This window comes from Gobio gobio (genome assembly GCF_949357685.1).
Source record: "Gobio gobio genome assembly, chromosome: 12".
In the NCBI taxonomy this organism is placed as follows: domain Eukaryota; kingdom Metazoa; phylum Chordata; class Actinopteri; order Cypriniformes; family Gobionidae; genus Gobio; species Gobio gobio.
In genome coordinates, this window is record NC_137105.1 from 37,625,334 (window position 1) to 37,652,586 (window position 27,253).

General features: G+C 41.7%; 1 protein-coding gene across 1 annotated transcript; it reads left to right on the plus strand.

Annotated features, from left to right (window-relative positions):
* Positions 1 to 8,972: 8,972 nt before the first annotated feature.
* LOC307135044 (flavin-containing monooxygenase 5) lies at positions 8,973 to 19,347 on the plus strand. The gene is made up of 9 exons (XM_079831197.1): positions 8,973 to 9,098; positions 9,382 to 9,522; positions 11,292 to 11,480; positions 11,741 to 11,906; positions 13,394 to 13,536; positions 14,812 to 15,011; positions 15,123 to 15,478; positions 18,005 to 18,077; positions 18,168 to 19,347. The coding sequence occupies exons 2-9, from the start codon at positions 9,391 to 9,393 to the stop codon at positions 18,529 to 18,531; spliced, it is 1,623 nt and encodes a 540-aa protein (XP_079687323.1). The 5' UTR covers positions 8,973 to 9,098; positions 9,382 to 9,390; the 3' UTR covers positions 18,532 to 19,347.
* The last annotated feature ends 7,906 nt before the right edge of the window (positions 19,348 to 27,253 follow it).

The window sequence follows — 27,253 nt, forward strand, 5'->3', positions numbered from 1 at the left end:
TACAACTATACGAGTGGTTCGAAAATCCTCGAACATTCACTCTTGTCATGGAGTTCCCAGAGCCTTGCGTGAGCTTGCTGGACTATATCAATCGTAAACCCGTAGTGTATGAACCAACAGGACGGTTCATCATGCGACAGGCTCTTCTGGCAGTGCAAGTCTGCATCGAGCATGGTGTTTTTCATAATGACATTCATGCGCAGAATTTCCTGATAAACGAAAACACGTTGGAGCTCAAGCTGATAGACTTTGGCTGCGGTCAGCTGTTTAGTAGGGATGGCTACGAGAGCTACACATACGTTGGTGAGCATTTTGAGAGTGTGGGAACCTAAATGTAGTGACTTATTAATGATCTGATGCTTTTAAAAAAAAGCTCAACCATGTGAAAATGTCTTGCTTACAGGAGTACCGTATTACTGCCCACCTGAAGTCTTCACAGAACCTCGATTCCACGCCATCCCAGCAAATGTCTGGTCTCTGGGAGTGCTGTTGTACACTATGGTGCACTATGGATCTCCTCCCTTTCTCAATCGGACAGAGATCAGACGAGCCAACGTTACATTTCACAACTACAGCTTATCCAAAAGTGAGTGAATAATATTGAGAAAGCTTATAAACACATACACACATAAAGCAAAGACTCTGAACAGAAACAGTTAAAGATGAAGTATGTTTATATGAAGCTCAACGTGTAGCGAGAGTTTGGGGCGTAGCTACTCTAGCAGGCGGAGCCATGGGAAAAGAAATTCAGCTTTAGTTAGGTGAATGCCAAAATTTGCTGCATTTATACTGTAAACAGGTCATGAACATGTCAAAGCGAACAGAGCATTGTGATACAAAGCATGCTTCGATACCATACAGCCTCATCCTGCACCCGTTCAGAAAGATACATTTTCATAAAGACAAATGCAACACAGCTAAAAGTATTCCTAATATGTTGAACCTGAAACATGCCCTTCACAAGAGCTGTGTTTGTGATTTTTGAGTTGGGGAAGACGCGATGCACAATATTATTATTTTGTAATTCCGCCCTGTGCCACTAGTGTCGCAGAAACTACATACTTCACTTTCAAAGTAAAGATAAGGAACATTTTACAGTGTAATAATCATGTTTTAGATGCTGTTTTCACAGATGCATGACTAACTCCTTATTACAATTTGTACAGAATGCAGGGATCTGATTAGCCAGTGCCTAGCCCGGGATCCAACTAAACGGCTGACGTTAGAGCAGATGTCAAAACATAGATGGATGAGATGACCTACTGTAGATTGGAGAAGTTCAGGAGATTCACTCGATCAGTGATTTCAGGTGTGAGGAAGTGTAACAGACAGAGTAGGATTATTATCATTTGTCTTATTTCAAATGAGATTTTAAAATTTGTGTTCATTGTAATGTTCTTCTTATAGTCAAGTCAAGGTCTTTTATATAGTGCTTTATACAATACAGATTGTTTCAAAATAAAAATCATTCTTATTTTTGACTTATTCAAATAATCTTTGTATTGAATAGGAAATAACATACTTGCTGTCCTTGGTGGAGGGCTTGATCTCGAGACTTGATCCGAAGCCTGATGTCCAACCCCAACCTGACAGGGAACTCAGAGCCTGTCCACGTCTGAGCAAGAACATGAGAGACAGCAAGACTGGGAAGAAGTCATCAAGTCATCACAGCCACATTTGCTTTGTTGTAAAAGTCATTTTTGCTTTGTTTTTAAACGTCAAGACAAGACAAGTCATCTGTATTTAGGCGGAGCTAAAGAATGACGAGCGCTCGCAGCTATTGTGTTGAGCTATGAATTTTTACATAGAAAAACAATGGAATCGATAGCTAACAACAGATAGACATTTGAAACAGTTTTACTCACCGCCTGTTACCAACACACGACGTGAACCTTAATCGCTGAGACAGCTCCATCTTTCAGCATTAGACGAGCTACAAATCCGGAGTTGAACTGTACCTTGTTTATAAACCATCGTCGCCGAAATTCAGGGAACAAACAAACACTTGCACAACTCCGTTGCTGCTCCGGAAAAACAAACTCCATCCACTGTCGCATTAACGCTGGGTTCTTTGGGAAGCTGTGCAGGGTTGTCTTGCCATGACAACCAAAAATACACTTCTTTGGTGACATTTTTGATTCCGTGAAGTCCTGTGACTGCAGCGCAGGCAGCTTGCTCTCTCGCTCTAGTCGCGTGCGCGCTCTTCCAGGAGAAGAGCCCGTACGGCCCGTACAAGGACATTCCGCCCCATCTGACGTCACATATACCCATACTCGAAAAAAACTCCAAAGTTTTGACGTTTAATTTTATTCATGCAGCCTAAAAATCATTTTATTTTGATGGATGATTTTGTTTTATTACCATACAATATTCCTAACGCTTCTACCTCCATAATATTTCAGTCCGAATCGGCACATGACAGCGCAGATAAGTTAAACTAATATGTTAAATAATCTGTTTTTGAGAAGGATAGTGCTGATGATTGTAAAATACTTGACGAACGTGATCCGTGATAAATGGGTGTGGCGAGCAGCGAGGCCGATGGACCGTGAGGGCGGGACGAGGCGGCGCTCATCAGTGGGGATGAGCGCCAGCTGCGAGTCACAGCAATCTCGGCCCTTGCGGAGGAGTGAGGGAGTATAAAGGAGGAGCGACAACAGTGAGGGACGAGAGAGGACCAGGCCTGGATTTTATGTTATGTTTTATTTTGTGTTCGCTGCAGTCGTCCGTGAGGGGCTGCAGCTTTTTATTTTCACTTTGTGTTTATTTGTGTTTGTGTGTAGGCGGCAGTCGGCCGTGAGGGGCTGCCGCCGCCATATTTATTTTGTCTTTATTTTGATTAAATATTTTGAATGTCCGCCGGTTCCCGCCTCCTTCTTCCCGTACAAACAACGTTTACTACAGTGGTGCCGAAACCCGGGAGGAAGGAGGGACGCGCTGTCGAGGAGCCCTCGCAGCTGAGGGGGATCGCGGTGCCGCGGAGTTCGGGCAGCGCGGAGGAGTGAAGTCCGCGAGCGGCTGCCCGAAGCGGTGGTGCTGGAGCGGATGAAGGTCGGTGGGACGGAGAGCTCGCTGTCGTGCCCCTGGGTCGAGGTGGGGTGGCTGCCGTCCGCGAGGGGGCGAAGGAGTCCCCAGCGCTTGCCCGGAGCCGAAGCCTGCTGCCTTCCGCCATCTTGGGGAGGAGCCGGAGCGCTGCCGTCCGCCAGGTTGGGGAGGAGCAGGGAGCGCGGGACGGGGACTCGCTTCCGGCCGCCCTCAGAAGGAGGAGCCACCGCCGGCCGCCAGGGGGCGGAGGAGCGTCGAGCCGTCCACCGGCCGTCCAGTACCACCGCATGGCACCGCGAGGAAGAGCCTCTCGGCTGGCTGAGGACCGAGCGGCAGTGTGTCTGGGAACCGGACCAGAATTTTTTTTTTTCTTTTCTCCTCTCTCCACTCTCTCGTCTCTGTCGCTCCTCATGCTCCCCGCTCCGTTCTCTCACCTCGCTGTTCTTACCCCCAGGTCCCGCGGCCGCCGTGATCGGCCCCCCCCGGGGAGGGGGGGGGGGAGTAGAGCGCAGACTCGGGAGTGCCCCCCGGCCTGCGAAGGGCGTTGGGGGTATGTGGCGAGCAGCGAGGCCGATGGACCGTGAGGGCGGGACGAGGCGGCGCTCATCAGTGGGGATGAGCGCCAGCTGCGAGTCACAACGATCTCGGCCCTTGCGGAGGAGTGAGGGAGTATAAAGGAGGAGCGACAACAGTGAGGGACGAGAGAGGACCAGGCCTGGATTTTATGTTATGTTTTATTTTGTGTTCGCTGCAGTCGTCCGTGAGGGGCTGCAGCTTTTTATTTTCACTTTGTGTTTATTTGTGTTTGTGTGTAGGCGGCAGTCGGCCGTGAGGGGCTGCCGCCGCCATATTTATTTTGTCTTTATTTTGATTAAATATTTTGAATGTCCGCCGGTTCCCGCCTCCTTCTTCCCGTACAAACAACGTTTACTACAATGGGCTTTATATCTTCACCACTCTACTAAATTATGTTTTATTAACAAAGTTCGGGAGAAGCACGTTCAGATAATTGACACAGGTGGAAAGCACTCAGCTAATCAACAATAGAGGTATATATACACGCAGCAGTCGCAGTCCTACCTCCGTTTGTTGACAGTTATCAGCAACCCTTCCACCACCACTTCGCCACACCTTTTAACTCTAAAACCACTTACATATACGGGGGGTACTCTGGGTTTGGGCCTAATTCCGAGCTCGAAGCCCTCCCTCCGGACAGCACGCCAAATACGCATTGAATTACATAGTTTACATCTAGCCAAGTACAATTCCAATCCCCGGATGTGTCCTTGATCCGCCCCTTTTATCGAGGATGCATCGAGAGGTGACTTGAGACAGACAGGTATCCCAGAATGCATCTCACGCCAACCAACAAGCATCAATAGTGGATGAGAAATCCAGCATAATTTAAAAATACTACTGTTAATATGTTACGAAATGTACTTTTAAGACTTTTCAAGCGATAATGTACTTGTTTAAAGGGGTGTTTCCGTGTTTTTTTTCTAGGCTTGGTTGTGTTTATGGGGCGCAGTATAACATGTCTTAATACTTCTTTTTTTTTTTTTTTTTACGCCGTATTTTTCTTATATTTTACCTTTATTCCACACCGCTGTCTCCACTGTCCTTTGAACGGCTCGTTTGCTTCCTGCTTCTATGAAGCCCATCCCTCCGAAAAACGCAATGGTCCTAGATTGGTTAGATGGCCAAATGTAGTTTGTAGTTCTGCAACAGCTCTCTCTCTTTCGTAATGACTGCGACGTGGCCTCGCCCACTTTGTTGCGTGTTCATGTTAATAGCAAGGGTTTATGATGTCACCAACCCGGGAAGAAGCTTGTTGTAGTCCAAACCGGCCGTTTTTGTAGGCAATAAACTGCCATAACTTTAAAAGACAATATCTCCGTTTGCATTGAACTTTCAGCGCTGTAACTTTGCAGATACTGTTTATGCTCAAGCAGCAACATTACACACTAACTAAAGTTTAAAAAGTGAAATCGCATGCAACCACCCCTTTAAAGCTCAAATCTGTGGTTTATTTATAAAGTGATAACCTATTTGAATTTTATCTGGTGTTTTCTGAGTTGTGAGATCAGCGGGCGTTCAGCGCTCGTTAATCCACTGAGAGCAGCCTTTCCTCGGCTAGTCCTTCTGATGTTTACGGCTGGCTCTGATGTCTCTGTAGTGGTTAAACATGATATATAATTCGTCTAACGAATTCGTAGATCTTTGGTCTCATGAATCTATAATTTGTTCCCTGGCAAATCGTTTTGGCAAAGTGTTATTTTTTAAAATAAAATTACTAATTACTTTTTGTATTTAACTTTACAGTTGTAGCCTTAGTGCTGACTTTGTATGTTTGACTGAATTGTTTGCTTTATTTCTTGTATAGCTTCTTATACCTTTACCTTCATTTTATGTTATATTTTATTCCTTTCATATTTCCTTTTACTGAAACACTAAAGAATTGTATGAATATGGCCTGTACTATTGTCTGTACCTCTCACTGAGAGAAAGCACATATTATCAGTATGTTTTGGGAACATTTTTGTGGTCAGTAATAGAGCTCAACCAACTCCAACCTTGGAGAGACTGTGTATCTGTGTGTGTGTGCTGTAGGAAGGTCACCACGTGCCTAAATCAGGGGTGAAAGTGTCAACAAGTGATATATGTTCACGTGAATCTGATTAACTGACAATGTGTGGAAATTTACCATGACTGTTAATTTTCTCTGAGCCAATCAGAATCATCCACCTTGCAGTAATGACGTGGCTAGACCTTGAAAACAGTATAACTGTTGAGAAATTGTATGTACGATAGGCTGGTAGAGGGAGCGCGGCCTACGAACTCCTTGTGAGACTTGAAGCTGGCTTCTGCTGATGAAACTGCAAACTATTCTTCAGTAAATTTTTATTTAATTAAATTGCACTCCTGACTCTTGGTCTTCATTTTTCACTACTGGTCCTGGGTCTAAACTGTTAACCCAACATAAGTTTGCTCTTTCCAAATATTCTATTCAATACACAACAAGCCAAACTGTCTAAAATTCATCCACTATCCTGAAAGCCTTTTGCAATTTGGGGTTCTTCTGGAGCTTTTTGAGTGGTGCCACTTTGCCCTTGCCTTTGAAGGTGCTGGTACAGTCCTCACCACTAAATACATAGTACCCAAGCAGGGTGCTGCAGTACGGCTGCCTAAAAGAAGTGGCCAGCTCTGTGCCATTGACCAGCTGACGGTGCCTGCCCTTGCAAGTTTCAATGTAGATGACGAGGTTGATGGCATCAGTGTGATGCAGGAGGATGAAGAAGATGTCAGTGTCCAGGGTCCTCACTACTGCCGACTTGAATTCTAGCTTGACGGCATAATGCAGGTAGAGCACAACCCGGCTGTCTGTCTCCTCCTGGTCTGACTGGAGGGGATGGATCTCAATTAACTCAAACTGAAATGCCAGAAAACACCCCAATGCTAACACAAGGCCTCACCAAAGTTTCCTAGGTATGGCTCAATCAACTTCTCCATCCGACGACATTAGCTGATGAACTGTTCTTTTGAGTTTATTTGTTCATCTCTCAATCATCATTGTATTGCATTGCATTATATGTTTTGCCCCCTTCAATAAAAAACTACAGAGCTTTGATCATAAAAGCATAAAAGCTGTGACCTATTTATATCTACAGCAAAATCAAATATACAATATATCATCCTTATCGCAAGAGCTGTTCAGTCCAAACTGCACTCTAAAAAAAAGAAAATCATGGGTCTTGTAATTTTCACAAAATAAATTGTGTATATTTCCTTAATAAAATTGTGGTTCAGTGTTGTACAGAAAATATTAAGAATATTTCACAAATAAAACCAAGCGATACATTTCCCTAATTTTTTAAAGGAAATTTAAACTATTTTGAGGCTTGAATTGAGGAACCGATTAAGCTGATAAAATTAAGGGAAAAAAGGCTACCAATTTATTTTAAGAGAATTAGCTCAATTTTGCAGTTTTATTTAGAGACACCATTGTTAGTTTCCAGCATGAAATATATAGTACTGAACCATTTTCCAAAATTAAAGTTTCTTACTGTAAATTAGCACGTGGTCTGTGGGGGAGGGGAGGAACTGTGAAGTACTTTCACTACAACATGGACTACACCAGTGCAAGAAGCTGCCATTTTCTCAGTGTCTTCGGATAGAAACGAGTGAAGTACAATGGTACGGTGACAAATTGCTGCCACATACATATTATTTTTTCGACTCAATTATGTCGTAATAACCAGTGCCATCGAGCCACCGTGTTAATAATTTTAGAATCTCCTTTACAGTGACTTTAATTAAGTGATTCCTCTGCGTACCACTAGAGGGAGTCTGAGTACCACAATCAAATTACACTTCAAATCAATTTTTTCCAAAGATAGTTTCTATCATTTTAGGCTGTTTTATCACGCTGATGTTAGTTCAAGTGTTCGTTCTTTAAATAAGTTTTAGTTAGTTATTTGATGCTATAAAAACGAGGGTGTGACGTTAGAATTGACAGTTTCTCTAAGCGAAGTAGTCACTGAGGCACTAACTGACATTTTTTGGGAACTTCGGGAGGAGATTGGAGCTTTAACTTTAATCTCTACATTTCCATAACTGTTTATTTCACAAAAAGTTGTTGATTAGGCGGGAGTGTGGGCGGGACCTTCCCAGATAGCAAACAATATCTGTACGGCTTCTTTTTGCCGCCGACCCTAAGCTGTCAGCTATAGGTGTGTCCTGCTGGCGGGGATGAAACGTTTGCCACCTAATACGTCACTCCCATTTCTTGCGAGATGCCTCCAACAGGCCGCCTTCAGTAGCCTATAATGAGCCAGCGGTGCGCTGTCAAACGTGTTTGTGATTACGCCATTCTGACACTTCTACTGCCTCCGAATCACCGCCGGCGGTCTGCCGACTCATTGCTATCTGGGTTGATATCATCACGGCTCATCTTCACTACTGCGCAGACTCTGGCTCCAAGTTGCTACTGCGCAGACTCGAGACCCAAGATGTCAGCACCATATTGGAACACTGGCGGCTTCAGTTACGTCAACGGAAGAAAGTGAAGGCGCGTCGTCCATCTTTTTTTACAGTCTATGGTTGACATACTGCGTTGTATTGTAGCTCATTTGAGTGACGTTCTGCATTGCAGCAGTAACCTGAGTTTTATCTATGTATGTGAACTTAATAAACTTATTTTTTGTACTGATATCCACGTCTCTTTGTCCTCCATGGTAACGAACCTGTGTGCCCTATTTCTATTGGGTAGTTACTTCCCCTTTGGAAGTGCCTTGCTCAAGGACACACTGGTGGTAACTGCTGGGATCGAACCAGCAACCTTCTGCGAAGCAGTCCCATGGTTTAACTCACTGGACCACCAACTCCAAATCGTCAACAATAGTATTACTATTAAGATTTGGAATTTGTCAACTATTCACCCCCACCAGCACGCTACATTCACATATCAATATCACCCCACCCTCTAAAAGCCTTTCGACTTATTCGTCATGCATGGGCTTTCAGCTTTAGTTCAGGTTCTCATGTGTGTAAAACATGTGATGCATCATTATTATCTAAAATGTTGGAAAATTAAAGTGTAAAAAGGATATCATATATTTTATTGGTGTTTTAATATAGGAGACCACTGCATGTTTAAAATGTTAGTTTTATTAAACTTTAGACCATTGCGAAAACCATTGAACTCATCTTTTGTTTTATGATAAGATTTATGACAACACCCAAAAGATAAAGACTTGCAAGTCTGTGATAATGAGAAATGACTGAACATTCCTGATAGTCTTCGTGTTAGTGTAACAGCGTTGTTGGTTTTTTTCTTTCTCAATTATTCATTCCAGTTTGATCCACCTTAAACTAGTGCCAGCAGAGACCTCCCTCCTCTTTGAGACTTCAGATACGCTCAATTGGTTACATAACAGGCTGATTTCAATGAGATGGTAGCAGGGAAATCTGCTCTAACTATTAAGAACAGAAAAAAAAAACATTATTGTGGCTTTTTTTAACTCTGAGGGCTTGAGACCATCTTCAGTTAAAAGGTAAGATTTATCTTTGTGACATAAGTGTCAGTCTTGCAGCATATATTTAGACTGGTGTCTGTCTTTGCGTCATCTGCTGACATATTTTTCTTAATGAATAAATGCAGCACATCCATGCCAAACATTTGAATGATTCCTGGAATAGCTTATTAAATATGCATATCACAATTGACGTAACAACACTAGTGTAATATTGTGTCTTTTTTAATAACTGTGCATTTTCACAAGACCATGTGCGTTTGTTGTTGTTTTTTTCTTTCATCATTCCATGTTTCTTTTGCAGACTGACAACATGGCCAAGCGTGTGGCTGTGATTGGAGCAGGCAGCTCTGGGCTGACCTCCATCAAATGCTGTCTGGATGAAGGGTTGGAGCCAGTGTGTTTTGAGAGCAGTGATGATATCGGAGGACTCTGGAGTTTTAAGGTTGAAATTAAACTCAATTTTTAATATTTAATGTCTGAAATGTAAACAGCTCAACAATAAAGGTGAAGTGTGTCGTTTATATGCCATCTGCAGTACCACACGGAAAAACAATGACTGATATAATGATAATTGACAATCATTTTTAGCACACTGTAATCTAAACCAGTGGTTTTCAAACCTGTCTTGGAGGCACCCCAGTCCTGCACATTTTGTGTGTCTCCATCATTTATCACAGCTGGGGTCCGTTCTTCTCAGTTAGCTGGATTTGATTGTTGACGATTTGGCATGATCTTGGATTGTTTGGTTCTTTGAAGCTCATCCTGGACTTGCTGTCATAGCAAAAGGTCCTGCCCGCGAGCACAGGATTGTGGTGTCGTTGCAACCACTGCTTCTTTATTACAAGAGTTCCTTACTGAACCAGGGGCAATACTAATTCTAATTAGGGCAATACCAGGGGCAATACTAATTTTAAATAATAATAATATAAAAATTTATTTAAAAATAACATTATAATGTTGTGTATAATACTATATACACAGCCACTTGATTGAGAGATTCATTTTTGATAGGATAATTACTTTATAATTTTATTGGAGTATTACACACATGCTGCTGTACAGTTAATCTGAGCTGTGCATTAATTTGAGTGATGATGGATATTATGGGAGTGTCTTGATGCAGCGCAGGAGATGCAGATAACTTGATCTTGACCCTTAAGAAACTTTAATTAATACTGTCATGGGACAAATCTGCTTCAAATTAAATAAAAATGTAATTAATTAATTACAATATTGAAATAAAAATTTAAATGGTGTACAAAAATACTATAAAATTGTGAATATAAATAATTGGGAATCATGTTTAAAAAAAACATTTATCATTTATCTATTATAACTTTTATGTTGGTTTGGTCGTTTGGCTGTTTCCTTAAAAAAGGTCCAGAAATTTGTGTGTGGGTTTTTTCTGTTTTTTTTTTTTTTTGCCAGGTAGCTTTTTTAATTATATGGTGTCATCAGAGGTGTCAGTAATAAAGTACAAATAGCTACTTCGTTATCTTATTTAAGTAGAAATTTTGGGTATCTACTAGGCTACTTTACTGGAGTAATTATTTTCCAGCCGACTTTTTACTTCTACTCCTTACACTTTCACGCAATTATCTGTACTTTCTACTCCTTACATTTAAAAAAATAGCCTCCTTACTCCCATTTCATTTCGGTTTGTTTTCATTTTAGCGCCATCCATATAGAGTGAATAGCATTTATTTGAAACAGAATTTTCTTTGTGACATTATAGATGTCTTTACTGTCACTTTAATCAATGCATTCTTACTGAGAAAAGTATTAATTTCTTTTAAAAAATTATTATGAATTGTTATTATACAATTAAATTTTTTTTCTTTTATTGTCTTTGTTGGTTTTTTGTATCTAAATATTTTTATGCTCTGACCTGTTTGACTTTTATTATTATTATTATTATTATTATTATTATTATTATTATTATTATTATTATTATTATTATTATATGTTTTAACAGGTTTCCCAAACACTGCCATTGGTCAACAAACAGATAGCCCCGCCTCAAACTCACAATATTGTTTACACAATATTCCATTTTGTTTACACTTTTGGGGGCAATAATCCTTCAAATTACTTATAGTTATGTATATTAAGATGGGATATGAGACAGTATTTTTACATTAAACTACTATGGATTTTTAAAAAAATTCATTTTTTTTTTTTTTTTGACCCTGCCCCCCTGTTCATTCACAGGACAAACCTGAGGCAGAACATTCCAGTATTTATCGTTCTCTCACAGTGAACACCTCTAAAGAGATGATGTGCTATAGTGATTTCCCTGTGCCGGATCATTACCCAAACTTCATGCACAACACTCTGATCATGCAGTACTACAAACTCTATGCTGAGCACTTCAAACTGCTCAAGCACATTCACTTTCAGGTAATTAACACAATGACATCACATCCGCTTTTCACCAAGATTTCACCAAGAAAGATATGTTTCTTGATAAGATATGTTTCCATCCATATTGGTCCTGGAATAACATTCATTTCAACAGATTTTAGGGTTAGGAGTGTTTGTTGGACAAAGATATTCCCAGAACACATCCTACTTTCAAATGCAAATGTGTGTTTATAAGTATCATTACTTTTATAGATGACATGTAGCATTTCATCTCTTTGTGGTTTTGTGTGTTTCAGACCACAGTTCGCAGTGTGAGGCAGAGGCCTGATTTCTCTGATTCAGGGCAGTGGGAGGTGGTGACCGTAGACAGAGATGGACAAGAGGAGAAACATGTGTTTGACGGGGTGCTTGTGTGTGCGGGACTCTACACACAACCCATCAAACCCGTCTCAGACTTCCCAGGTGATCTGTTCATTTGATTACAGAATGTTATGTACTGTGGAGCATTCAGCACTGTGTGTAATAATGATTCCCTTTATGGCTCTATACAAAAAGCATCAATATATTTGGTAACACTTTATTTCAATTCTACTAACTATAAAACCCCTTTTCCACCAGAATGAACCGGGTGCTAGTTCAGAGCCAGTGCTAGTGCCAGTTCGGAGTTGGTTCGACTTACGAGCCTTCTAAGAACCGGTTTGCCTTTCCACAGGCTAGAGAGCCACTACAGAGCCAGGTCTTACGTCACTCATGTCTTATCTTTTTCAGCAACGCTAGCGAGGCAGCGGGAAACACAAACACACCAGACTTGTTCGAGATGCATCAGCGCTGCGCAGACCAATCAGCGTATGATATCGAAACACAGCAGGAGCGATTCAAAAGCGTAAGGAGTCGTATGCTCTCGTTGGACTCGTTGTCATACGGCGATCGGTCTGCACAGCGTCGATGCATCTCGAACAAGCCTTCCATCGACAATGGCGAACTTTGCGTTACTATTGATGCACATGGCTTTGCGATCCTACATCGGCATCAAAACACAGCGAATCCAACGCATTTGTGCAGCTCACTGTGATTTGTATAGACAGAGATTACAATCGAGCAGCTATAAGCTCGATTAGCTGCTATTTCAAAAATGGCGGTCACAAGTTAGTGTTCGTCTTGTTGGTCACGGTAACCCCGCCCTCAGCCCCTGACGCAAGCGGTTCTTACTTTTAGACCAGCAATGTTTTGGTGCTACTTAAGAACCACTTTTCCTGGTTCAGAGCTGATGCTTTGGGTTTGGAAAGACAAAGAACCGTTTTGAAACTAGGCTCTGGCTCCGAACCAGCATCACCACTGCCTCGGTGGAAAAAGGGTATAGGCCTAAGTAACTTTGTACATGTAAACTATCAGTCATTAGAGTTATTCGACTGTCTGCTTAATATCTGTTGATACTTTTGCTATTAAGTTACATATCTGCTAATATTTAGATTTTCTCCTACTGATTTTAAGTAACTTTGCAACTACATGTCAACTTACTAACCCAAACCCTAACACCTAAGCCTAACCTAACAGTCTATCTACTAATACTCTTACAAGAGTTAGTGGACATGTACACTAAAAAAAAGGTGCTATAGCACTAAAAGTGGTTCTTTGGCTCGTAATCATAGGTAATCATAGGCACCAAATGTTGGTGCTTCAGTGGTTCTTCACCGGTTCTTTGAGTTGACTGAGGCGCTATATAGCACCGCTACCATACACAGAACCTGTTAAGATATGGTGCTATATAGCACCAAAAGTGGTTCCCCTATGATTACGAGCAAAGAACCACTTTTAGTGCCATATAGCACCATTTTTTTTTTTTTTGAGTGAATTGCAAAGTTATTTATAGTTAGTATGTCTAAAGTGGACCATCGAAATAAGTTTAACCAAATATGGTATAACGTTAACTGTAATTTTGTCTACTACAGGTATTGATACATTCCCAGGGACAGTAATTCACAGTTGGGAATATAAGGACCCTGATCCTTACTTTGGGAAGAGAGTTGTGATCGTTGGGATTGGGAATTCTGGTGGAGACATTGCCGTGGAGCTTAGCCGAGTGTCTGCGAAGGTGTCTAATATATTTTGTAATATATATATTTTACTGATATTTTCTCTAGTTTTAGATTCTCAGCAAGGTCAAAATCAGCATATATACACTTAAATATTATTATTATTTCAAATGAGTAAAAAAAACCTAGAGCTTTATAAAACATTTTGTATAAATCTTAAACTTTTTTAATTAGTGAATACGAATAAACTAAATAGTCAATTTCCTTGTTCAATGAAGATTTATACAGAATGTTTTATTAAGCTCTATTTTTTTTATCATTAAAAAATCTTAATTCATAATATGAATACTAAGTAAGGATTATTCAATTCAATTTGATGGAATTTTACTATTAATTGAAATGCGTACATCTTGAATAGAAGGCTTAACATTTTTTGAGTGTATGGAGGGGGTGCATCCCACTAATATAATATGTGTTATTTTTATGACCAACGGACTCTTTTCACATTAAATAATAAATATTATTGCAATGTTCCAACAGCAAAAAAAATATATAAAAATTAAATAGAGGAAAAATTAAGAGAGAGCGATGGATGGTATTTAACCAAACACTACTAAACAATTTAATGTAAAAATCAGGATATATTTAATTTCCTCAAACCCCTTGATTTGAATTGATTTAATTTATCAATATTAAAATATTCTAAATATTCTAACCCTCCACCCCATTGGCTCCGCCGGGCTTCTCCGTCACCCTCCCACCCGTCTGCGGAGCCCCGTCTCCACCTCAGTCCCGCCAGCAGCTTCATCTTGGCTACCGTGCTGAGTATGTAGACCTAGTCCATCAGCCTCTCTGCTTCGTCAGATACTCTACACATCTGGGTTCCGCCTGGGCATTCTGCCAAAGCTCCACCCTGACTCCACCCACCATCGGCTCCACCATGGTGTCTATCTCCACCGACTCCTCTCCTAAATCAGGATCTTGTGACTGAAGAATACATTAAACAGAAAAGTTATTTTCAAATGTAGTATTTTTTTTTATTTACAATATTACTGTTTTACATTATATTTGATCAAATAAATGTAGCCTTGGTGAGCTCTTTTAAAAAATCTAACCAACTCCAGACGTTTGTATGTAAATAATCTCTACCCCTGCTAAATCAATCTTTTAACTCTGTGAAAAGGGTCATAAGATCATTACATTTAACCCTCCCTATTTTGAATATGTTTCACTCTCTTGGTTCTCATTCATTTTCAAATTCAAGTTCAAAGTTCTGGTCCATCCACTAATTCAGTTTTCCTTTCTCACCCTACTTTGGTCTCCCTATTCCTCAGACGTTCCTGAGTACTCGTAAAGGGGCGTGGGTCATAGGTCGCATGGTCGGTAAAGGGCTTCCTCTAGACATGACGATGGTTAGACGAGTTCGAGATCTGATTTACTGCCTCCTGCCTAGATCTCTGCTCAACTGGATTGGCGAGAGAAGCCTCAATCAGAGATACGACCACAAGCTGTATGGACTACAGCCTATACACAGGTGAAGGGCCAAAACTTTGCTATCGTTGGTGATTAAATTAAAGCCCTGTGAGTTTATTTAAAAACTACTTCATCATTCACAGTGACCTTTGCCCATATTTTGTTATTCTAGAATCCTTGACCAGCGTCCTATTATCAATGATGACCTCCCGGGTCGCATTCTGGTAGGAGAACTGGTGATGAAACCAAATATGCAGAAGTTCCAAGGCTCGACGCTTGTCTTCGATGATGGGACTGTTGAAGAGAAGATTGATGCAGTGATCTTATGCACAGGATATGATTATACATTTCCCTTCCTCCCCGCCTCTTTAAAATCTGGTGCTGATGGAGATCTGAAACTCTACAAAAGAATATTTCCTCCATCTCTAGAGCGTCCAACACTGGCCATCATAGGCCTGCTGCAGACCAGAGGGCCAATCATGCCAGCTGTAGAACTGCAAGCTCGCTGGGCCACCAGAGTCATCGCAGGTATTGAGCAAACATGACATGAAAAATTATGTTGATAGTTATAGAAAAAGCAAATATAAAATTCATAATCATTAATCATATTTATATACAGTGTTGGGGAAAGTTACTTTTAAAAGTAATGCATTACAATTTACGTTACTCCCTTTAATATGGAAGCATATGGGTAGCAATATTCAATTTGTTTGAAATGTAATATACAAAATGGCAATGTATTTCTGTATTTAAATGTACATTTTCCATACCAAATGTGCAACGTTTGGAGCAAAATGCAAATTCAATTATATAATTTAAATGAGCTATTTCCTACACTAGTTGCATTTTCAATTCCACATTTAATTTGTCTTCATTCGCTGCGGGACATTTAGTGTAAATGCAATTAAGAAAAATGTAAACTTAAATACAGAAATACATTGCCATTTTACATATTGCATTGCGATTTTGTATATTACATTTCAAAATTAATATTGCTACCCGTATGCTTCCATACTTTTAAAGTAACTAATTGCGTTACTTAGTGTAATGCTTTTTTTTGTCACCTAGGCTGGGCTTGCTTGTTTGTTTTTTAATAACAAATGTTATTCAAATGTAAAAGCCCTTTCACACCAAAAGTGAAATTAATAAACTTCTGCTGAAGGAAATGCAAATTCCTGTACTGGGCGCAGCTCAAACAAATCTTTCAGCTGTGCCACCATTTCTTACTTTTGTTGATTTCTCTTAATATGGGGACAGGAGAGGTTTCATACAAACAATGGAGAAGCAAAGTAACTTGCATTACATATTTGAAAAAAAGTAACTCAGATATTTTGTTGTGAATTTAAAAGTAATGCATTATTTTACTAGCCTGGATGCCAGCCGAACATAGCCCCGCCCACAACATTTGAGGTCAGGCTTTATACGATGATGGACAGATGATCAACAGTAACGTAATCATGCAAGTCACCAAAGAGCTTGATTTCGTTGATTTCGTTCTAATCCTAAACGGAGAACTTGTTCGTATATATGCATTCACCTTTACTATTTCTCTCAAAAATGATGATCGTCTTGGTAAGTACTCAGTGTATCCTTAAATTCTTTTTTTAAAACACAGGTAAAGATCGTTTACACTCATCTTCTTCTACTTCTTCCAGCGTGCGTGCAGTTGAGTTCTGTTGACAACTATGCGTCGCTCGACATACATCACTTACTCCGTTGCTCTGATTTGTTGTAGGTCTATCCAATTGAGTGCAGAGGCATTTTCTTTCCTGGTTCGGTTGAAACACGCCTCATAATCACAGCCCAATGGAGCAGTATCAGACTCATATTCTGACTAGAATTGAGTATGACGACGTCAGGCTATTACTTTACTTAAAGTACTTTTAACAAGTTACAAGTAAAACTCGTGTTACATGTAATGCATTAGCCCCAACATATATTTTTTTATTAATGCAGATTATTAGTATTAATTCTTTCCAGAGGCTGTATGACTATGAACTTAGTGACTGATCTCTCCATATATTTATACTTATCTCATGCTGCTTTGTCATAATGTTGCTTGGGTTAATATGCTAATATGATGCGCTGCTTTTTAAAGACGTATTGCTTAGTTATTTATTAAAGGCACAATATGTAAGATTTTTGGATTAAAATATCCAAAAAACACTATAACAATGTTATATATTTTGTCGACTTGTGTCCTTGCAATCTCCCAGATGTTTCCAAGAATGTTTAAATCCAGAGAAATAAGCTATTTTAATCAGGGCACGGACCTATCAGCGACGTCATACCTGCCTTACCCTCGATTTCTGGTTTTATTTTGTAGAAACCATGGGAACACCAAAGACGCTTTAATATATTATATGTTTTATTAGACATGGGACAGAAAACTAATTATTGTTATATAACTAAAACACGTTCAGTCTTATTGTTTGAATCTCGTTTTCTTGATTTTACGCAGAGAAAAACACTATTTTGTCAAGTGGCTTACATAACAATCAGATGCAGCTTAATTTTTAGTAACAGTGATACAGCAATTTCAATTACTTTATTAACGTAATGTAACTGATTAATTTTGATTACTTTTTGATTACTTTTCTAATTTCCAGCACTGAAATGCATTTTTATCACTTGCCGTGGCTGTAGCTTATAGGCTGTAGCCTCCCGGATAACGGAAAATGGCCAAAGAGGCGGGACGTGGGTTGAGCTGAGGTGCCTGGTTGCTGAAACCATGCCCGCCTAGCTCGACCATAGTGGCAACCTACCTTTCCATCAAAAGTTCTGTATTATTTAATGGACCTGCGCAAACATGATCTAACAATGAACACATAAACAGAGATTATAAGTAAAAGTGTATTGCAAATTGTTAAAGTTAGTTAATACAATATGGCACCTTATTGTAAAGTGTTACATATGATAAAATATATATTAAATATTATGAAAGCATAGTAAAACACGTTTCCAAGACAGTTTTTACGTGACCTTGTTATATGATTTAATAATTGATTATGTTTTGAAAACTTTTTTTATGTATTAATTCTTCTCTTCTTCAAGGACTAAACCGTCTTCCTCCAGCTGATAAAATGGATAAAATAATTGAGAAGGACATTAAAGCAAATTTAAAGTGGTAATTGTTTATTTACCTTGAAGGTTAATTCCAAATATATTTTGGTTTGACAATTAATCTATGCTTGTTTCGAACTCTCTATTCCTGCAGTTACCCCTGCCCTAAGCTGGCTGCCCTTCAAGTGGACTACATCCCTTACCTAGACACCATAGCAAATGAAGTGGGCGTCTGTCCCAACATTGCCTGGTTGCTCCTGAGAGACCCTGCAGTGGGACTGAGGGTTTTCTTCGGCCCCTGTACTCCCTACCAGTTTCGGCTAAGCGGACCAGGGCATTGGAGAGGTGCCCGTAATGCTATTCTTACCCAATGGGAGCGTGTGGCCAAACCCATGAAGACACGGCCCATTCCAGAACCTTCCTCCTCCCGTTTGTTTGTTTGGCTGGGCCTGTCAGGAGGGGCTGCAATGATTTTTGCCGTTATAGCAATGCAAAATAAGATCCCACTCTGTTTCTGAATAAAATCTCTTTCTTGTATCTCATAGACATCCTATATTCGAATTTTGGGTAGCTCTGTTTTGAACTTTAACCTTATTATTCCTTTATCTAATTCTTGGAATTCATTATTATTTATAATACAAGTTATATTTTAAATCTGTTTATCTTTGAAGGAAATTGAAATTAAACAGCATTGTGGTCTAACAAGTTGTATCTGTGTCATAGAGCTGCACGATAAATTATTAAAGGATTGCAACCTCAAATTCAAACTCTCATGTGATCTTATTCCTAAATGACAGCGATTCTCCTGTGTATATTAAACCAAAAGAACACCGTGTGACGTAGTGTCCATGTTGTCACCCGAAGGTCTCTGAAGAGCATTTTTGAAGCCCAAAGTGGGAGGAGCCGGCCATCATCAACTTGGCAGCAAGTCACAGCACGTAATTCCTGGAAAACCGAAAATGGGCAAAGACGCACGACATGGGTGGAGCGGACAAACAGCTAGTAGCCTAGTGACAGCAGTGGCAATCCACCTGTCACTCAAGGGGCCTCGCCCTTAATTATGCAGAACTTTAATGCTTAGAGGATTAGTTCACTTCACAATGAAAATTTCCTGATAATTTACTCACCCCCATGCCATCCAAGATGTTTATGTCTTTCTTTCTTCAGTGGAAAAGAAATTAAGTTTTTGAGGAAAACATTTCAGGATTTTTCTCCATATAATGGACTTCAATGGCAACCAAGTTGAAGGTCCAAATCAATGCAGTTTCAGAGGGCACTGCATGATCCCAAACGAGGAATGGGGTCTTATTTAGGGAAACCATTGGTCATTTTCTAAAAAAAAAAAAAAAATTATATACTGTCACGGAGCGCACGCCTGTCACTGAGCGCGCGTCTTCACCTCTCTCCGGTCTCACACGCTCCTTGTCACCTGAGTTCTAGAACTGCAATTCCCATCATTCCCCTCTGCTATCATTAGTTCCCAGCCCTGTCTGGTTGTCTATTCAGTATCCTCACATCCACCTGTTTATCATTATCCACCCTTTATCTGGACTGCCTTGTTCTTTGTTCTTTGTGAAGTGTTGTTTTGCCACGCTGCATGTTGCTACGTGTTTCCTGTGTGGTTTATGTCAGTGATTTCTTGTTTCATTACTTGATTCAATAAAGTTCAGCAGATGGATCCGCCTGCCTCTACTTCATCATTACAGAACACTTCACCACCACAGGATCCAGCAGACTTCCAGAGTCTTGTTTCCGAGGTTCATTCCCAGGCATCTGTGTTAATCACACACCAACAACAGCTGGTCAAGTTGACGAATCTCACCGAGGAACTTGTGAAGTCAGTTCATGCTCTCACTCTACAGAGCGCGGACGCTAATTCAGTTCAAGCTCCCGCTGCACCTGCGCACCTCCCATCAAGCGTGAGTACAGCTTCAAGCAATCCCAGATTATCTCTACCTGAGAAGTTTAATGGTTCACCGGCTGCCTGTAAAGGATTTCTGTTGCAGTGTGAATTATTCATCAGCCAGCAACCCCAGCTGTATCCCAATGACGCGTCCCGCGTTTCATTTATCTGCTCTTTACTCACCGGGAGGGCGTTGGAGTGGGCAACGGCTCTCTGGTCGGGTGGTCATCATACATTTCCCTCCTATAACGTGTTTATGTCTCAATTCAGAGAGGTGTTTGAACATCCCGCGGGCGGCAAGGAACCAGGGGAACTGCTTCTCGCATTAAGTCAAGGAGATTCCACCGCGGCTGATTACACGCTTTCCTTCCGCACCCTGGCAGCACAGACGGGGTGGACCGAGGAACCTCTTAAACTGCTGTATCGAAGGGGTCTAAAAACTAATCTGCAGGGGGAACTGGCTTGTCGTGACGAGGGGATGTCTCTCGGAGAACTAATGGAGCTGGCCATTCGTCTCGATAACCTCATTCGCTCTCGACGCACGCCTCTCTCATCCAGTCTGTTTGCCTATCCTTCCTCCGGCACGGAGTACGAGCCCATGCAGGTCGGCTTCACACATCTCACTACGGAGGAACGTGAGAGAAGGATGCGGAATAAATTATGCCTGTACTGTGGCCAGGCCGGTCATCAGAGAGCTTCATGTCCTGTGAGATCCAGATCCCGTGATACTTCTGCGGTGAGTCCTTTGATTAATTCTCCCAGCTCTCTAACTCTCGAAGTTTCATTTTATTTTAATGGAAATAATTGTGAAACAAGAGCTTTAATTGACTCTGGTGCCGCTGGTAATTTTATCGATTTGGAGTTTGCCTTGTCTAAAAATATCTCTCTCATTCCTTGTGAGCCTCATGTGGCAGTGGCCGCTCTGGATGGACGCCCCCTGGGGACAGGGGAGGTACAATACATCACGCAGCCTCTCACGCTCAACTCCGGATCTCGTCACACGGAGAGAATTCAGTTGTACACGATCAACTCACCCCTTCATCCAGTGATTTTGGGATAGCCATGGCTGGAGAGACACAACCCTCTAATTTCCTGGAGCGACAGGAGAATCACTAAATGGTCCCCTTTCTGTCATGACCATTGCCTGCCTGCTCTCCATGGTCCTGAATCTAGCCACAGTTCCTGTGAGAGAGTGAATCTGCAAGGTATTCCTGCTGTATATCATGATTTAGCCCAGGCATTCAGCGAGAGAGAGGCTTCACTTTTACCCCCGCACTGGCCCAGCGACTGCGCTATTGAACTTCTACCTGGAGCCGTTCCCCCGCACGGCCGTGTGTATCCACTTTCACGACCGGAGACTGAGGCTATGAGAGTGTATATCGAGGAACAGCTTGCTAAGGGATTTATCACCTCCTCCACATCTCCAGCATCCGCAGGGTTTTTCTTCGTCAAAAAGAAGGACGGGAGTCTTCGGCCCTGCATCGATTTCCGTGGTCTCAATGAGGTAACTGTGAAGTATCGTTATCCCCTGCCTTTAGTCCCTGCAGCCCTGGAAATGCTTCGCTCAGCTCGTTACTTCACCAAACTGGATTTGAGGAACGCCTATAACCTCATTCGCATACGGAGGGGTGACGAGTGGAAGACGGCCTGATCTACGACTACAGGCCACTATGAATATCAGGTTATGCCGTTCGGGCTGTCTAATAGTCCTTCTGTATTCCAGTCTTTCGTTAATGAGATCTTCCGTGACATGCTGAATCAGAATGTGATTGTTTATATTGATGATATTCTGATTTTTTCAGAGACCCTCGACGATCATGTACGGGACGTGCGTGCAGTTCTCAAACGCTTGATTGAGAATCAGCTATACGCCAAAACTCAGAAATGCGAGTTTCATCAGACTCGGATCACCTTCCTAGGATATGTCATCAGCGCTGAGGGGGTTCTCATGGATGACAGCAAGGTCAAAGCCTTAGTGGACTGGTCTCAACCTTCTTCTGTGAAAGAATTACAGCAATTCCTGGGGTTTGCAAACTTTTATCGTAGATTTATCCGTAACTTCAGTCTCATTGTGTCTCCCCTCACATCTCTTCTCCATGGGGGGGGGGGGGCGCTTCCGGTGGTCTCCTGAGTGCACTGCAGCGTTTAATCAGCTGAAGGAGAGATTCACTGCCGCACCCATCCTCCATCATCCAGACTCGGAGAGGGAGTTCATCGTGGAAGTTGACGCCTCGAACACTGGAGTGGGTGCGATTCTGTCCCAACGTCACGGTAATCCTGCGAGAATGTTTCCCTGTGCCTTTTACTCCCGCAAGCTAACCTCGGCGGAACGCAATTATGATGTGGGTGACCGGGAGCTTCTAGCCATGAAGGCTGCTCTGGAGGAGTGGAGGCACTGGCTGGAGGGGGCACGTCAACCTTTCAGCGTCCTCACAGACCACCGAAACCTCGAATACATCAGGTCCGCCAAGCGTCTGAATGCTCGTCAGGCTCGCTGGTCAATATTTTTCTCTCGTTTCAATTTCAGGATCACATACAGACCTGGGTCCAAAAACGGGAAAGCTGATGCCCTGTCTCGTCAGTTCGAGGATTCCAACGAAATCAGCCAACCAGAAACCATCTTACCACCCACTCTGATCGTGGCACCTGTGCAGTGGGATATCATCTCGGAGGTCACTGAGGCTCAACAAGCTCTTCCTGTACCGCCCGAGTGTCCTGTGGATCGCCTTTTCGTGCCACTCGAGGTCCGTGAGCGGGTACTTCAATGGGTTCACTGCACTCCCAGCGCCGGACATCCAGGTATCTCGGCTACTGTACAGTTAGTCTCCAACCGCTTCTGGTGGTCCACACTCCGGGCTGATGTTATCAAATTTATCCATCAATGTCCCACCTGTAACACAGTTAAATCTTCCCACCTTAAACCTGCCGGTCTCTTACAGCCACTTCCAGTTCCTCAACGCCCGTGGTCGCACATCGCTGTGGATTTCGTAACGGATTTACCTCAGTCTCAGGGATTTACCACAGTTCTGTCAGTCGTGGATCGCTTCTCCAAGTCCTGTCGGTTCATCCCCCTTAAGGGTCTACCTACTGCCATGCAGACTGCGGAGGAGCTTCTCAATCATGTGTTTCGTCTTTTCGGCATCCCAGAGGACATTGTCTCCGACCGTGGCCCTCAGTTCACCTCACGTGTTTGGAGTGGACTCTGCTCCAAGCTCAATATCAACGTCAGCCTCACCTCCGGATACCACCCACAGTCTAACGGTCAGGTTGAACGGTTGAACCAGGACCTCATTCGCTTTCTGCGGACATACTGTCATGATAACCAACAGGACTGGAGCCGATTCCTGGTTTGGGCTGAGTATGCCCAAAATTCCCTGGTAAAGCCAGCCACAGGTCTAACACCTTTCCAATGTGTCCTAGGTTTCCAACCCCGTCTCTTCCCGTGGGCTGGAGAGCCGTCAGACCTCCCTGCGGTGGATACATGGTTGCAACGCAGTGAGGCCACTTGGAATACCGCTCATGTCCATCTGCAACGTGCCATCCGCCGCTTTCGTCTTCATGCAGATCAAAGGAAGTGCAGATCAAAAGTCCTAGGTACAGGCCCGGACAGTGGGTGTGGTTTTCCTCCCGTGATCTACGTTTAAGGCTCCCAAGCAAGAAACTATTGTTGGGGAAAAATTTAATCACAGAAGATTTAATCTTCCAGACCTGTTTTCTCTATTGTGTTTTAAATGAGTCAGATCAAAGAGGCCTCACCTGTGGAAGCCATACATTGTCCCTTTTATCTATTATGGCTCTTGGAATTGGAATTCCTGACTAGCATCTATGCGTTTGAATAGATATGCTGATTAAGAGTAGGTGATACTCTGTCTGTTGTTACAGATGAAGGACCATTGTGTTTCTTGCTTTTAATTGCTTAAGGCGAAACCTTCAGTGGGTTTCGCCAGATGTATGGGAAATTACTGAGGGGGTTATTTAGACATTGGGGGTATAAGAAGCTTGTGGCTTCTTTGTGTCTCCAGTTCACACTCAAGGTAGCCTCGAGCGGCTGCGTTTGACCGTGGCTCTTCCTTGCAAGGAAAATAAATCTTTATAAAGACAATTGGATCTTGGTTTGTCTCTTATTAGTGATGTCGACGAATTAATTTTTGCCATTACAGTTGGTGTCAGAAGTTTGGGATTCCTTGGATGTGCCTTCTGGACCCCGAGAGCAGACAGTGACCTGATCATCCTGGACTTAGAGTCACAGCCTTACCCCGAAGAATTGAGGGAGAAGGGCTGACTGCTCTGGGGGTGTCCGGAGGGTCCAGACACAGGAATCAGAGAAAACGAATCCGATGGCAACGGGGCGCTTCTGGTAAGAGACAAACTTTTTAAATTCAGGGGGAAATGTTTTATTTTTTATTTTATAGAATTTGGTTTAATTGAAAATTGAATTGATAGGGATAAACCATTAGGCGAGTCTGACTCTGTGGCAAATGCAGCGTGAATTGATGTTTTTTACGAGGTAGAAAAAAGAACTGAAATCACGTGGGCGATTAAATACCTAGATTGGTATAAATAAGACCTAGATTGGTCTGAGAATAAATAAGACCTAGATTGGTCTGGGAACCATATTACCTAGATTGGGTTGGTTCCGCCCGCGGTCAGGTAACCAGGGCACAAAATCGGGCACTATTGAGAGTGTCCGCCCGGCTGATCTCGGGCGAGGAGATCAGATCTGTCCGGAGACGTCCAACAGATTAATAGCGCGCGCGCGAAAAGCCACAGAATCAGACTGCCAATATGGGGAAATCCAAAGCAAGCTAGCTGAATATGAGACACCGGTATTTTATCAAATGAGAAAATTATATGGCCAGAAATGCATGCAACGTATACGAAGTTCATTAAATGTCATGATTTGAGTGTCACCGCTGAGTGACCGGACTGGGACTGTGAAAGAGAGTCAGTTGAAGGAAAAGGATAAATCGATGGGCTGTTGTGAGAACGTGTGTGAGAAATGTGAGCAGACACTGAAATGCTGGGTGTGAGAGGCATTGACTGTGGAGAAATGAAACGGAGAAATTAAAATGCCACAGCTGTTTAAAGATCGCTGGTGAGTATGAACTTTGACTAAATTTTAGCTAACAATTTGAGTGATATGATCAGTAATTTGATTAGTCGGTATAAAGATTGTAAGATGAACAAGAGCAAATGCTGTAAGCAGCTCCGCTCTGAAAACCTGACTTCAAAGAAATTTGCTGGACTGATGAAGATAATGGGCAGAAATGTTTTTATTGTAATTGGAAGTTAACTAGCTACAAACAAAGAGAGAACAAGAGAATTCAAATTTGTAGATGTTTGTGCGTATTCATTAATTTATAAAATGGGGGAGGTGCCATAACCGAAGGGAGATATACAATTTGAGTAACTAAAAATAATGTTGGTGAAAAAGCAGATAAACTTTGATAAAGCACCATAAATTGCAAGCCATTGTCTGTTTTATTGGACCTCGAGCGAGCTCTGTTCTCAGACAGACTGCCACTTTTGGAGCACACAGGTTGCTGAACGTTGCTCCATAAGCTAAAGATGAGAGCGTTTTAATTGTGCTCAGCTGGGCCATTGATTTTGCGCGTAACTGTGTCTGAACACCCATAAGGTGTAAAAAGTGTGGCAAATCAGGCCACCAGACTAAATTCTGTAAATGAAATCAGTAAAAAAAAAAAGAATAAAACAGAGATTTACACTAAGAAAATGAGAAAATAATAAGCTTGATAAATTCTTTAGTGATTATTTTTGAAGGAAGGATTTGAGATAATTTTAATATGAGGTTAAAATTAAAGTTAAAGATGATAAAACATGTTGTAAAAGATATATATAAAATATATAAATCCTGATTAACCGAGTTAAATGAAAAAGATATAATAAATATGTTCTTGCTCTTCTCACCTTTGCAAAACTCTGATAATGATGATTTGACTGAATATTGGGTTGTTGAAATAACTATAGGTGTTAAAATGTTGAAAACCCTAGAAATTGATGTTTTGGTTTCAAAAGATAAGATTGTGCTGATCTGAAATAAACCATTTGTAATCTCAATCCGGCCACCACGTGGCCTAATTTGAGTAACAGAGACTCAATCTGAGTGGAAATTAAAGTTTCTGAATTAATTTTGGGGGCAAGAGACAAATATAAAGTTATGATCATTTGAAAATGTGATTTCTGTCTAAGGATAGAGTTAAAAGGAAAATGTCTCATTTATTTGAAAACAAAGCCAGATCTTACGCTGAGCTAGTGTGAAGAGTGAGAAGTTTATGAAAATGCAGTGTACCAGCCCTGAAGGCCTCAAAGTCTCTCTCTGATCCCAGACCAGCTCAAAGCTGATATATGAGCCTGTGCCACAGATGATAGAAGATATTGATGAGTAAAGGCACAGGGTATCATGTGAACATAATAGACAGTTATTTGTTAAGATAGAAAAAGGTGCCATCAAGAGGGCAATAAGACATGTTTTAAAAATACAGACTTTTAATGAACTGAAATGTTTGACTAATGTATGATATGACCAGTAACTTCTGTCTGCTTTTAGCCTTCACCATGTACAGAACCATTGGTCACATTGGCCTTGGTCACAGATGTAGCAGAACATTAAAATGAATGGACAGGTGTTTTGGCTAAATTCACTGAAAATAATCTAAGCACTGCTATGGGGCAGCTTTGAAGAAGTATGCTGGATTTTAGTGATTAAGTTGTGTTATAATTAGCCTGTCTCCATGTTTTTGCTAATTTGAAAGCAGACCAGATGGCTCTGATGACTCTTGAATGCACTTTCCGAAAGGCTCCAGAAAATATCGGATCCTGTTTAGGGTCAAAGATCTCAAAGCGATGACGAGGTTGAGCACGATGTGGTTGTTCCCGATGACGGGTAAGACTTCCTACGGCCTGACAGGATAGCAACCCAAGCCAGGGGAATCACGATAAGTCGCCTTGGACCCCCTACCAAAAAAAAAAAAAAAAAAAAAAAAAAGGAGGAGGGGGTTTTATGTGAGGTGTGTATTAGAGGTGAGGCAGATGTCTGTGAGGCCAGCAGCATCTCTGTTGGGGGGGGAAGCTGTGTTTCGTAAGGGCCAAGGTCAAGACTGGACACAGCAGCCCCTGCCCTAATATTGGCCCCTCTATACCGCTCACCAAATACCGCATAAATTGAGAGCCAGGAAACACCCTGAAGGAAAAGAGCTATGAATGAGATCGGCATTCAAGAGCCAGCTGAGACCATGCTGTGATTGTGATTGATAACTTTGTGGAGCAGAACAAAATTTATTTGGATTAGTAAAACTGTATGATATTGAACTAATATG

Bases quoted from the DNA above. Each gene is read 5' to 3' on its own strand.
- LOC307135044 (XM_079831197.1), top strand. From the start codon at position 9,391: ATGGCCAAGCGTGTGGCTGTGATTGGAGCAGGCAGCTCTGGGCTGACC. The intron at 11,481-11,740 runs GTAATTAACACA...TGTGTGTTTCAG, and splicing joins TCAAGCACATTCACTTTCAG to ACCACAGTTCGCAGTGTGAG. The intron at 13,537-14,811 runs GTGTCTAATATA...CCTATTCCTCAG, and splicing joins TTAGCCGAGTGTCTGCGAAG to ACGTTCCTGAGTACTCGTAA.